The following is a 14,878-nucleotide window of genomic DNA, read 5'->3' on the forward strand; positions in this document are numbered from 1 at the left end:
TCAAAGGGGTTAGCATTGGGCCCTTGCCGTTGTGGTTTATACAAATGATTCAGGCTTGAATACAGACGGGCTTATCAGTAAGTTCACAGACAATACAAAAATTGGTGGGGCAGTAAATAGTGAGGAGGTAGACTTAGACTACAAGGGGATAGAGATGGGCTGGACATATGGGTTAATTAGTGGCAAATGGAATTCAATCCAGATAAGTGACGTAATGTACTTGGGCAGGGCTAACAAAACAAGAGAATACCTGATGAACAGTAGGACCCTGGGAAGCACCATGGATCACAGGGACCTTGGTATGTATGTTTGTCTCTTAAGGTACCAGGACAGGGGGTAAAGTGGTGAAGAAGGTATAAAGTATCCTTCCCTCTATCAGTTGAAGAATAGAGTTTAAGAGTAGGGAGGTTATGCTGGAACTGTGTAAAATGTTGGTTAGGCCACAGCTAGAGTATTGTGCGCAGTTCTGGAATACATATTACAGGACGGATGTGAGAGGATGCAGAAGAAATTTACCAGGAATGTTGCCTGGGCCAGACAGTTTCAGTTATCAAGAGAAACTGGACGGACTTGTTGTTTTCCTTCGAGAGGAGATTGAGAGGGGATGTGATTGAGATGTGTAAAGTAATGAGCAACATAAACAGAGTAGACAGGATGAAATTTTTCCCGTGATGGTGGGATCAATGACCAGGGGCATAGATTTAAGGTAAATGGCAAAAGGTTTACGGGGTTGTGAAAAAAAATCTTTTTCACCCAGAAGGTCATCAGAATCTGAAATCTCACTGCCCATAATGGTGGTAGAGGTAGAAACCCTCAGAATATTTAAGAAGTATTTGGATGTGCACTTGTGTGCACAAATGCCTTGGCCTATGTGCTGGGAAATGGGATTAGAATAGTTAGGTGTCAACACAGTGTGGATCTGGAGGAACACAGCATGTCAGGCAGCATCAGAGGAACAGGAAAGTTGACGTTTCAGGTCGGGATGCTTCTTCAGAACTTGGGAGGGGAAAGGGAGCTGGGAAATAAATAGAAGGAGGAGGAGTGGAGCTGCGGAAAGGTAGGTGGGATGGTGATAGGTGGATGCAGGTAGGGGGTGGTGGGGATTGGTCAGTGGGAAGGGTGGGGCGGATAGGTGGGAGAGAAGATGTACATGTTGTGTCAGGTCAAGGAGGTGGGAATGAGAGGGAGTTTTGGATGGGAGATGAGGCTGGGGGTGGGGAGATTTTAAAACTAGTGAATTCTGTGTTCAGGCCATCGGGCTGTCAGCTCCTAAGGTGGAATATGAGGTGTTGTTCCTTCAGTTTGTGTGTGGCGTCATTATGGCACTGGAGGAGGCTTCTTTCTCTCCTGCTGGTCCAACCAGACTGCCTCAACCGACAGACTCATCCACTTAACAGAACTTGTCTTTACCCTGAACAACTTCTCCTTTAACTCCTTACACTTCCTGCAAACTAAAGGGGTAGCTATGGGCACCCGTATGGGTCTGAGCTATGCCTGCCTCTTCGTAGGATACATGGAACAGTCTGCTGTTATACCAGCACCATCCCTCACCTCTTCCTCTGTTACATCGATGACTGTATCAGCGCTGCCTCATGCTCCCATGAGGAGCTTGAACAGTTCATTAACTTTACTAACACCTTTCATCCCAACCTCAAATTCACATGGAACATCTCCGATACCTCCCTCCACTTACTGGACCTCTCCGTCTACATCTCTGGTAACCGCCTCAACACCGACATCTATTTCGAGCTCAACAACTCCCACAGCTACCTGGACTATACCTCCTTTCAGCCACCTTCCTGCAAGAATGCAATCCCATACTAGCAATTCCTCTGCCTCCGTTGCATCTGCTCCCAAGATGGGGTGTTCCACTCCCACACATCCCAGATGTCCTCTTATTTCAAGGACCGCAACGTCCCCCCTCCGGCAATGAAAAATGCCCTCAACTGCATCTCTTGCATTTTCCATACTTCTGCCCTTAGGCCCCCTCTCCCCGCAACAAAAATAAAGACAGACTCTCCCTTGTCCTCACATATCACCCCAACAACCTCCGCATCCAGCGTATCATTCTCCACCATTTCCACCACCTACAATCCGACCCCACCACCAAAGAGATATTTCCCTCCCCACCCATATCTGCCCTTCATAGGTACCGCTCACTCGGCAACTCCCTTGTCCAATCCACACTCCCACTAGCCCCACCACCCCTGGCACCTTTCCCTGCAACCGCAGGAAGTGCTACACCTGCCCCTGCACTTCCCCCTCACCTCCATTCAAGGCCCAAAACAAACTTTTCATATCAGACAGGGGTTCACCTGCAAATCCGTCAACGTGATCTACTGGATCCGCTGCTCCCGCTGTGGCATCCTCTACATTGGTGAGACCAAGCGTAGACTCAAGGACCGTTTCGTGGAGCATTTGCACTTCCCGGTTGCTAACCATTTTAACTGCCCCCCCACCCCACTCCCTGGGTGACACGTCTATCCCGGGCCTTCTCCAGGGCCACAATGATGCTGCCGGGAAACTGGAGGAGCAGCACCACATATTCTGTTTCGGGAGCCTACAACCCAATGGCCTAAACATCGAATTCACCAGTTTTAAAATCTCCCAACACCCCCGTCTCATCCCATGTCTCCTTCTCGTCCCCGCCTCCTTGACCTGACATAACATGTCCATCTTCTTCCCCACCTATCCGCCCACCCTTCCCACTGACCAATTCCTACTACCCCCATCTGCAACCACCTGTCACCACCCCCCCTACCTTTGCACAGCCTCACCCATCCTCCCTCTTGCCTTCTTGACCTGACACAACCTAGAGTCCCTACAGTGTGGAAACAGGTCATTCAGCCCAACAAGCCAATACGACCCCTCCGAAGAGCATCCCACCCAGACCCATTCCCATACCCCTGCATTGCCCATGTCTCACCCATCCAACCTAAACATCCCTGAATGCTATGGGCAATTTAGCATGGCCAATCCATCTAACCTGCACACCTGTGGGAGGAAACCGGAGCACCCGGAGGAAACTCACACAGACACGGGGAGAATGCGCAATCTCCACACGGACATTCGCCTGAGAGTCGAGTCGACAGGGTCCCTGTCGCTGTGAGGCAGCAGTGCTAACCACCGTGCTGCCCTAACCTGTCCATCTTCTCTCCCATCTATCCGCCCAATCCTTCCCACTCACCAATCCCCACTACCCCTACCTGCGTCCACCTATCACCATCCCACCTACCTTTCCTCAGCCCCACCCTTCCTCCCTCTATTTATTTCCCAGCTCCCTTCCCCCTTCCCCCTTCCCCCAGTTCTGAAGGAGGGTCCTGACCTGAAACACTGACTATCCTGTTCCTCTGATGCTGCCCGACCTGCTGTGTTCCTCCAGCTTCACACTGTGTTCCCTCTGATGCTGCCTGGCCTGCTGTGTTCCTCCAGCTCCACACTGTGTTCCCTCTGATACTGCCTGACCTGCTGTGTTCCTCCAGCTCCACACTGTGTTCCCTCTGATACTGCCTGACCTGCTGTGTTCCTCCAGCTTCATACTGTGTTGACTCTGACTCCAGCATCTGCAGTTCTTGCTATTTCATGGTAGTTAGGTGGTTGCTTTTGACTTGTATGGACATGATGGACAGAAGGGCACTTTTCTGTGCTGTAGATTTCTATGACCCTATGTCTCGTTTGCCCACTTATTCAACTCAGCCAAATCACACTGAAGTTCACCCTCCCACCAAGCTTCGTGTCATATGTAACTTGGAGATATTACAGTTAGTTCACTCATTGATATCCTCAAGATATGTTATGAGTAGCTGGATCCAAGCACTGAACCCTGTAGTACCTTACTAGTCAGTGCCTGTTACTTGGAAAAAGAACCATTCATTCGTACAGAGGCAGTAGCAAGAACTGCTGATGCTGGACTCAGAGATAACACAGTGTAGAAGTGGAGGAACATACCAGGCCAGGCAACACCAGAGGAGTAGGAAAGTTGACATTTTGGGTCAGGACCCTTCTTCAGAAATGGGGGAGGGGGAAGGGGACAAATGATTTTCTGTCTGCTCTCTATCCCTGTCAGTACACTACAGCCCAGTGCAGTGAGCTTTAATTTACATGCTAATTCTCTTATGTGGGGCCTTTTCAAAAGCCTTATGAAAATCCAAACAAGCCACGTCCACTGACTCCTCCTCATCAATGCTACTAATTGCATCCTCAAAAAATTTCAGTTGGTTTGTGAAGCATAATCTCCCTTTTGGAAACCTGTGCTGATCTGTCCAATCCTGTTACTGCTTTCCAAGTCCTCTGCTACAAAACCTTTTATGAAGGACTCTGTGTTCTCTCTGTATTTCCTATTTTACAACAATAAATGCACTTCAGAAAAAAAAATGTAATTGCTTGTAAAATACCTTGAGATGACTTGAGGGTCATGACTGGGGCATGATAAAGTTTAAACAAAAATTTGCATTTAAGTTATTGGTAGCTGAGTTAGTGAAGGACTGGCAACTAATTGGCAGAAGAAAACTGGGAAAATAAGAAACAAATAAAATGTGTGTAACATCACACAATAATCCAGAAAATATAAGTATATGTCGTGGAGCAGGGAAGTGCTGATGTGAATATGACATAAGTATGCAATCACACTTTATTTCGGCTTTATGTATATCAGTTGTCAGTCTGTTTCCAAGTCAGGAGCAATCATTTCTGATAGTTTAAGATACCTCTGCTACTACAGCGCTAATCACAAGCAAACAGCATTTTCAATTTCTCGACTTCAAGTTATTCCAGTTCAAGTTCACTCAGCACCACAGATCAGCCACATTAATGTCACCTTCTATGTGTTTTATTCTGAGGCTGCTACACATACTGCACAGTCAGCAGCAACTACAGAAAATACATACTGCGGCACAAATAAATATGTTCCATTCAACTAAATCGTGGCATTGACAATTCATTACTGGGCATATGGACTCTGTGTTTAATGGAGTGCATGAGCCCCGATGTTTTATTTACAATGATACATTTAAAACCGCTCACTATTTGTTCAACGCTGCCCTACCTCACACCAAATGTGTCTCAGGGCACTTTACATCAGATGAGTGTTCCCACAGAGAAGTTGTAAAATGGAGACCTGTGACCTTCATGAATCACTTTACTCATTTTATATTTTTTTTCTTGTCACTATTCCAAATAGAGATTGAAGACCTATTTTTCATAGAATCATAGTATTTTGCAGCTCAGAGGAAGGTTATCCCATGCTAGTGCTTGAAGAGATTTACCCAGTTAGCACCTCTCCTCTGCCCTTTCTCCAGATCTTATCTCATTCTTTTTCTTCAATTATTTACAACATTCCTTTCTCAAAGCTACCGTGGATTCTGCTCTAACTACTGCATTCCACATTCTAAAAGCCCTCTGCATTTAAATAAAAAGCTCAAAACATCATTGGAAAATATTTTTCAAATCTTCTCTGAACCCTTCTTCCTTTCACTGAAGTAGAGCCCTAATTACCTCTGGTCTTGATCAAAGTAGTTATCTCATCCCTGCTAATATCTAAATTCACCTTTTATGCAACTTCTCAAAGACCCTGACTGCTCTTTTTGTCCCTTCAATTCTTTCCCTTCTGTATGCTCTCACACTCAAGCTCTTTCTCAAAGAGGTGTGGCAAAGATACTTTGTTTAAACTGTGCCTCCAATGGACCGTGCAGGAAAGGAACGTAGACCTTGTTTATGGATGTGGAGATATATGATCCTGGGTTGCTCAGCTGGCAGAAATCAAGTGGATCCCTGGTGCAAACCTCAGGCACCAATTCCTCAGGCTCCCCTCTCTGAGGAGAGGCCAGAAGTTATGATTGTTAGGGTCAGCCACCTTTTATGCTTTTCGCACGTAGTGTGGCGAGCTTTTACACTAGGCAGTGCCGAGACACCAATTTGTAAGGATTAATGCTCGTCAAATGCCTCATTAATACCACAACTTGTCTCATGAATATTCAGCCTCCCATCTTATTAAGCTCACCAAACAAGTTAGTCATCAGAAGAACTCGACAAGGAAACCAGATTGTGTATTTGGAGGACTCAGTTTGCCATCTGCTCCAAATGTTGGCTGCCACCAACCCTCAGCCCAGGGTATGATGGGCACCAGCTGCACTCACGCCTCCTCAAGTAATACTGGCATCCAGCAACTGTAAATCCATCACGATGATCTTGGCAGTGCACTGTGGTAACGCAGCCTTGCATTGCAGATATACCAGCAAATCGCACTGAAAGGCTGCAGCTGGAATACTTTGCACACAGGGAGAGGCAGCCAGCTCATGGAAAGGACTTAGCTGCATCTTAGGGATGTTTGCTCACCTCGCACCTACGTGAATGCCCACAGCATCTCTGCCTTGCCTTGTCATGACAATTAGCACAGTCTTAACAACAGGCAGCTTGCCTTGCTCTAAACAGTCGTCAGGCCTAGAGGGTGCACCTCTCATAGAACGGTAGTCAGCTACACTGATCTCACATCTGCACCAGTCTATGTGGCCTATGCAGCAAGCAGTCTTAGGGAAGTAGTCCTCACTGAGGTCTATGGAGGTGCCCGTGACTAAAGGGGTGCCATTCAAGGGCAGTCAACCACACTATTGATCCTCCTCGGTTTGAACTTCCAAGGGACGAAGGGGAGAGTCAGGTGGAGGTGCAGGGCGCAGCTGTTTGTGCTGGTGCGTGCGGGGGAAAGGTGCTGAGATGTATCGAAGACTTAGGAGGTTACACCGGGGGCAGGAAGGGTTAGTGGCGTGGGAGGTCGCAGCAATGGAGAGAGTAAGTGAAAGAAGGTGTTACACGCAATAGCAAGAGATGGGTACAGTAGCAGATAGAGTGAGTTTGAAGTGGCACAGAGAAAAGTGTGGCAACTACCCTGTTGGAGTGAAAAAGATGCTTGACCTTTTTTCTGCATTTCTGGCTACTCCGCCACACCCCAAAGATAGTACCTGGTCTAGGTACTAGGCTGGCAAGGTCTGGTGGTGTGGCTTCCTCTGCTGTTCCTCCATGAAGAAGATGCCTTTCCTTTAGGCCTTCCAGGTCCTTGTCAGAGAATCATGGTGCCATCTTTCCCTTCTCCACCATTTTCAGAGCCCACCCTTAACTAGCAAGGCAGCTTCGGAAGATCAATTCTTATGCAAGTGAACAACGGGCTTTTAAAGATGGAATGGGTGTGTAGGTGCCAGTGGTTTGGAGGATATGCAGTGAGAGTCAAGTTGTTTTGATAAGATGTGTGATTAGATGGGGTGGAAGTGAGATGTGAGACACATTATATGTGGACGGTGGGTAGTTAATGAGATGAGTTTGCTAAGATGGGGAAAACATCTTCGCCTTCCTGGTGAAAAATTTCTTCAAAACACTTGATGCAACTTGGACTTAACAAACAATTTAAGGTCAAATCCTTTGTGTTTCTCTCACGCCTTGTCCTTCCCACTAATTTTTGTAGCATCCACAAATATGGCAATAGTACATTCAATACCCCCATCCAAGTCATTAGTATCTATTATAAATAATTGTGGCCCCAGCACTGATCCCTGTGGCACTCCACTAGTAACAGAATATTATCCAGGACATGCTCTTTATCCCAACCATGTGTTCTATTAGTTAGCTGATCCTCTATCCATGCTAATACACCACCCCTTATACCTTGGACTCTTACCTTACCATTTAGCCTTATGTGCAGTACCTTTTGCACAGAGAAATTGAGGAGGAATAGGTGAGCCAGCAATCCTGGGACTAGCAGCAACCTCCAGCAGATTCTGAGCATCCTACACATGAAGTTGCAGCTGAGGGATCCCACAGGATGTGTGTGGCTTGGGGAGGGAGGGAGGAGGCCCAGAATCCATTGGATGCGATTTCTTCCAGATGAGCAAGTCACAATGTCACCACAGGTGAAGGACGTCCTGGGACACTTCCACAGAAGTGTGGCAACTGTTGAAGCAGGGCCAAGGTGTGACTTTCCATTCCTAACCTTGTAGTGTTAAGATGACAGCTGCACTAAAGTCTTATGCATCCGGTTGGTTCTAAGGAACTACTGGGGTCTTAAAATACCCTGGGAGCTGCCATTATGCTTATACCCTTGAGGACTTTCAACTTCCTGCTCTATTTCAAGGGCCTTATGTCTTACATGAATGGTTACTGAGAGACAAGGGCTACCCTCTGTACCATGACTGATCACTTTGTAATGCAAACCCTTGACTGAGTCTGAGCGTAGATACAATGCAGCCGATTCTTCCACCAGGGTCACCAGGAGCAGATGATAAGTCAGCTAAAACTGAGGTTCTAATTCTTGGATCAGTCTGGGGATGTGCCTTGCATTACACTCCAGACAGTGTGGGCTGCGTAATCCTACCGTGCTTACATCAATTTAATCATAATCAGGATCAGACACTCTTTCAGTCAATAAGTATACATCTAAATTATAGTCAGACATCCACTATTTTTCAACATAGTACTTTTATCCTTACACTACATCATTACAAATTTCCCCATCTCCAATTGTGTGTTGTCTCGTGACACTGAACGGTTCATTTTTTAGTGCTGAGCAAAGGAGCATCTTGAAACTCAGCCTTAAGAAACCAAACTGGGATGGTTCTGGTTAATTTTATTCTGAATTCTTACAGCCGATGGCTCTCAATTGTGTTTCAAAAGTTAATGCCCTGTTTATTTTAGACATTTGTGAGATGTGTGCGTTGCTGGCTGTCCAGCATTCCTTGCCCATCCCTAGCCCATCCCTAGTTGCCCTTCAGAAGGTGGTGATGAGCTTCCTTCCTGAACTGCTGTGGTCCACCTGCTGTGGTTGACCCACAATGCCATTAGGGAGTGAATTGCAGGATTTTGACCCTGCGACAGTGAAGGAACGGCGACATATTTCCATGTCAGGATGATGAGTGGCTTGGAGGGAATCTTGAAGGTGATGGCATTCTCATATATCTGCTGCCCTTGTCCTTCGAGATGGAAGTGGTCATGGGTTTGGAAGGTGCTTCTGAGGATCTTTGGTGAATTTCTGCAATGTATCTGCTGCTGCTCCTGAGCGTCAATGGTGGAGGGAATGGATGCTTGTGGATGCAGTGCCAATCAAGCGGGCTGCTTTGTCCTGGATGGTGTCAAGCTTCTTGAATGTTGTTAGGGCTGCACTCATCCAGGCAAGTGGGGAGATGTTGCAACACACTCATGACCTGTGTCTTGTAGATGGTGGACAGGCTTTGTGGAGTCAGGAGGTGAGTTACTCTCCACAGTATTCCCAGCTTCTGACCTGCTCTTGTGGCCACTGTGTTTATGTGGTGAGTCCAGTTGAGTTTCAAATCAATGATAAACCCCAGGATGTTGATAGTGGGGGATTCAGTGATGTAAACACCATTGAATGCCAATGGGTGGTGGTTAGATTGTCTTTTATTCGTGATGTTCATAGCCTGGCATTTGTGTGGCACAAATGTTACTTGCCACTTGTCAGCCCAAGCCTGGATATTGTCCAGATCTTGTTGCAATTGAACATGGACTGTTTCAGTATCTGAGGAGTCGCGAATAGTACTGAACATTGTGCAATCATCGGCGAACACCCCAATGCTCCCCTGTGTCGTCTCGGATACAACATTAAACGTAGTGTCGATCTCGTCATCTCTAAATTACTAACTGGCAGCATTTATGCTCCTTTTATTCCCATTCAGGTTCAGGCATCTCATTCCCTTCTTGTGACTGCCTTAATGGAGAGCATTCTCCATTTAGCTGAAGAAAAAAGAGATCTTGTAAAATCTTCCTGTATAGATGTTTCTCACTTGTGCTCAGCTCAAGACATTTTTCCTCAATGCATTTCTAGTTTCCTGGCAATAGGTGACGATATTGTGCAGTGAATCGTTGATTTCTCTTCAATGCATCACAAAGCACACCACAATCCCTGTGGAGCCTTAGCTTCTGTTGTGTCAAAGGGGAGGGTCACTTATGGTTCTTTTGTTCATCCCTATGAACGTACCTGCGACTTTAAAGTAAGAAAGTATAATGGTGTTTTGAAATGCTTTGGAAAGCTAACTTGCATGAAGGCAGCAAGTTCAAAGTGGTTTTATAGTTTGAATAACTAAAAAAAAATCAATTTGCATGCGAATAAAGCTCTGTGTGATGTTAAACAAGATAAAACACCCTTTCAAAGCTGTCTTTTACATATATATGGTTATATGAGATCTAAATCACAGACAATCTATCAAGATATTCACACATGAACAATCCCAATATGCAACCAATTTGTACATTTACTAAACAGAAGTGAATGACCAATGCCTACAGTGTACAACAAGAAACTTATAAAGGCCCAGATATATGCCTCTGTTAGTTCAGTTTCAGATAGACCTGATACATCCCTCACATAGTCCTGTTCTGTAACTTTTTGGATACAATCCTGACAGGAACAGCAATGGCACTGGTGATCCTGCTATACAGTGCTATATAATGGCCAATATATGCTGTTCTGTCTTAACATTGGCCCTGTTCATGCAACTATATACATACATAGTTATTCTTTTCACAGTTAGCATTTATATCACTATTCCTGCTACGTATTCACCCAGATACATTTGTTCATGCTGTCAGTAATGGTGCTTTCAGTCTTATTACAGAGTCTATTTTGACCTGTACAAGACTTCACACTATTTGATTGGCATTCCAGTTCCTTTCTCATTATGAATTAATGACATGCATTTAGATCATTGGATGGAACAGCCCATGAAGAGAGCGTATGTAAAACCACAGGGATGCTGTACAAGTGCCTCAGGTGTGAGCCGGTGAGTTATTCAATTGTGGCTGCTCCCCCAGACGAAACAAACAAAAAAATTGATCAATTAAAAGTGAAATCTACAAAAAAGAAGCAGTAAGGAACAAAGCATCATTTCTAGTGATAAAACAACACAGTTGATGTATAATTGATCTGCACCTACAATTAGCTCCTGCTGCAGTACTTACTGTCATTCAATTATACTTTCGCTGAACATACCTTCACATGATGGAGGAGGTCCTTCAAACTGCAGATGTGTTCCTAAACGACATGTTAATATTTCATTTCCAATCAGAGTAAACCCAGGGATGCACTGGTACTTGATGATGTCACCTTGATGTATACAGGAGCAGAGTTAAGGGCAAGCACATAGTTGAGAATATCTCACAAATTCTTGTTCATTTTTCTGAACACCAACTTTTTTGATTTTTTTCAACAGATCCAAATGTCAGCTTCACCCTCCCAGACTATCACCCAGGCACTGTTGGGGACAGCATCATTTGCATATGGCAGATTGTGGACTTGCAAATCCAATTCCTCCCAGACTCACTTTTGGGAGTTCTTATCCCAATATTGCCATTGGGCACAGTGAAGAGTTAAGTCAAGCAGAGGCTGGACAGAAGAGTTGTGAGCAAATGTGGGGTATCCTGTTGTAAATAGAAACGTGAGGGCCTGTCCTTTAGGGAATGGGTAAATCAGAAAGGGGAGGCAGTGGTGGGAGGAACCAGAAAGAGAAGATCAGACATGGAAGGTGGGGCTCAAACAGGTAGGGGAGGCTTTGGGGAGATAGAAAATCAAACATGAGAAATTAAGGGTCACACAAGAGAGGCTGGGATGAATCAGATAATAGGGGACTGAAGGGGAGGTGGAAGAGGTGGCTGAGGGTAAAGGATGTTAATAGGAACAAGCAGTCTGGATAAAGCTAGCAAGAGCTAGACACTGAAGGCTGTGGGTTACCAGACAGAGGGGATTTGGTGCAGGATAACTGGACGCGGGAAGCCAGGGGTTTGGACAAAAGCAATTGGATCTGTAGCAGCTTTAATAAAGACCACAAGACCAAAAAACGGAGCAACCAGAAGCTATGCAATGCAGCAGAGGGGACTCAGATCTCGAGGGAAAACAAAGTACATTTTACCTTTTCTGATCACACCTTTGGGAAGTGTACAGACAATGGAATCATTACGTTCCAAAAGCAAAGTACACTGAGTCCCAGGCTGGGAGTTTCCGTGCTGATACATGGAAATGAGACACTGTGGCTCATCAGGGACCAAACCTAAATCTTACTTGGGGATTCCTGCTTTGAACCCTGGAAATTGTGATTAAAATTTCTGTGGTGTTTCTGTCCCCCTGCAAGGGGCTGATAGGGACACTGTCAACATTTCTGAGGAAACCTCAACATTTCTCCTCAGAGTAGGTGTCCTCTGATGGGTTTCATGACTTTGTTCTTCAAGCATCTATACTGAAGATGAATCTATAGATCTTTGGGACCACAATCTTCAGAAACAAGCAACTAAATGATGAGACATTAAATGCTGTAGCCTAATATTCTTAAAATTCTTGGATGGGATGTAGATATCACTGGCAAGTCAGATGTTTGTTGCTCGTGTCTAATTGCTATCGAGTGCTTGTTAGGTTATTTCAGAAGGCACTTAGGAATCAACCACGTTGCCATGGGTCTGGTGTCACATATGGACCAGATGAGGTAAGGGTGACAGATTTTCTTGCTTAAAGGGAATTGATGAACCAGATAGGTTTTGACTCCAACCTCTTCTGATAAATTACACAAAAAATAGATCACAGAATTACCAATTTCAAACTCTTCATCTTCAGTGAATATTTCAGCATTTGGCACAGAGACAGGAGGGCGACATTTCCTAAGTTGATACGCTGCAATAAGAATGACAATGTTTGACATTACAGTTACAATTACTGCATCTCATCCGATCTCAAATTATAAGTTGTTCTCAAGTGTTGAAAGGTCATTCTGAGAAATGGACAAGTTTTATGATATTTTGGAATTACTTCATTTTATAATTAGTTACGTGCTTCGAGAAGAAACATGTCCACAATTTTTGAGCACCATGTGACTCGCTTTACACTAACTTTGAATTTGATAAATGATAAAAAAAGTCCAAATGATTACCATTCAACATACTCCCTTTTCTCTCTCTAATATCATATACTTGTCCTTCCACACAATTTGCCTTTGACATTATCAATTGGATTTTTTGCAGTTGCAGTGAGAGAGAACGTTTCTTGGGACATCATGCCCCCCTCAATCTTTACTGAAATGTCAAATCAATTTATTCCCTACAAAGTGAGAATAAGGTGCAAGGGAGTCTTGGATATTTGTAAATGGACTGTGGCAGCATCAATAACCATTAACAAAGACACATCAGTTGTCAGAAAGACAAGGGAGTCAAGCTGGGGAAAATATCAAGCACATAAATTAAGAAACAATGGGATAAATATAAAGGAAGTACAAGGAGAAGTGTGATCTGAGGTCTCAGCAATATACAAGTGCTCTATGACCTCGTTAAACAGAGCAACACACAATAGGATTCAAATGGATAGTCGAGGGGGGGCAATATGACTCGCTTCAAGATAGAAGCTCACTGACAAAACCCACTTATTTTCTTATCATTAATTGTTCCACCTAAATACAAACAACAACGATTTATAAAATACCGATATGAAGTTCAAAAGTTCAAAGATGTTTTACAAAAGTTTATCTACTAATAGTGGACACTGGGGAGGAGGAGATATTAGAATAGCTGACTAAAGGCTTACTCAAAAGAGGTTCATTTTAGTGTTTTAATACAAGGGATAGAGGAGGAGAGCTTTTGGAAGGGAATTCAAGGCCCTCCTTAAAGGAAAATGAAAAATCAAATGGAATGTAAAATAGTTGGACGACTCATTCTTACTGATTTTGCGTGACTGTTGTGTGAAATGAATGAGGGAATTTAGCTTTTCTTTTAGTGCTTCTGAGATTTTAACCTTAGCTGGAGGGTTTGTATTGCAGTCCCATGACAGCCTCAAACCTGAGGCATTCAGTTCTCTATCCAAACAAACCGTGAAGTGCAATCTCTTAATGAGCTCCACATTAGGAAAAATAAACAAATAAGTATTTGGAATATCCAGTTATAGAGATTCAGAGTAAGGTAGAGAAATAGCTGCAAGTGAATCATTATAACAGTAAGGTCAAGATACAATTTACAGTGAGAAAGTCTATTGTAGGTAAGATTATTATGATGGATAGACTTTACTGGGATGGAAACCTAGCAAGCTACTAGTTTGAGCAACAGGAGGAAAATTGCTAAGGAAAGTCTGCCTCTGGCTGCCTTTCATTCTATCAAGAGTGAATTGAGCTTTTCTGGCTTTCATTCCAACCTCAAGGTTTTGATGTTTGATGAGGTGTAATCATTTAGATGACAATTGAATATGATTAAAATAATCTAATTTCTTCCTTTCCATGTAATGATCATGTTTTTCATACTTAGTAATGCTGTTTGAGGCACCTCAGGGTAATTTTTATATTGCTTAATATACTGATGCTTCAAAATCAGTGTGGGTAATCTAGGGTCTCTGGGATGTGACTGTTGTGATGTTGCTTTTGCAGAGCATGCAGGTTAATATCCCGATTAACTCACTGCTGAATATGGAAATAGTTTGGTAATCATCATCACAGGAAGTGACGAAAGTTAGCACTTATTAGAGTAGATGGGTAGGCATTGGTCAGCAGTGTTAACACTTGCTTATATCTAACATTAAATATTAATAATTATTGGTTGGAATCAGGAATTGAACTCTTAAAAAGACAGATTTTAGAAGTAGTCTCAAGTGATTTGAACCTCTATCTGATGACTAACACTAATTTACATCATCTACGTATTCCAACCCCTTTGAGGAGGGGTGGCAGGTCTGCACAACTTATTGAGCTTCCGAGTACCTCATCCCACTACACCCCCCAACAATGAAAGGCATCCCTTTAAGCCGTATAGATAATACATCGATGGAAGGCACACAGAGCATTTAACGACTGAAGATGCACCATTCAAAAAGGTTATTGCCTGGACAAAAGTAACTTGACTTTTAACGATAATTCAACCAGCT

The 14,878-nt window shown here is 44.0% G+C and overlaps 1 protein-coding gene across 1 annotated transcript in view; it reads right to left on the reverse strand.

Moving 5' to 3' along the window:
* The window catches only part of csmd2 (CUB and Sushi multiple domains 2), a 613,472-nt gene that overhangs the window by 144,609 nt on the left and 453,985 nt on the right, over positions 1 to 14,878 (reverse strand). Inside the window, exons 38-39 of the mRNA XM_048612954.1 lie at positions 12,572 to 12,652; positions 10,985 to 11,098 (exon numbers count right to left, since the gene is read on the reverse strand). Coding sequence (XP_048468911.1) covers positions 10,985 to 11,098; positions 12,572 to 12,652 — 195 coding nt within the window. The remainder of the gene's footprint in view (positions 1 to 10,984; positions 11,099 to 12,571; positions 12,653 to 14,878) is intronic.

This window comes from Rhincodon typus, chromosome 27, assembly GCF_021869965.1.
Source record: "Rhincodon typus isolate 14 chromosome 27, sRhiTyp1.1, whole genome shotgun sequence".
Classification (NCBI taxonomy): Eukaryota; Metazoa; Chordata; class Chondrichthyes; order Orectolobiformes; family Rhincodontidae; genus Rhincodon; species Rhincodon typus.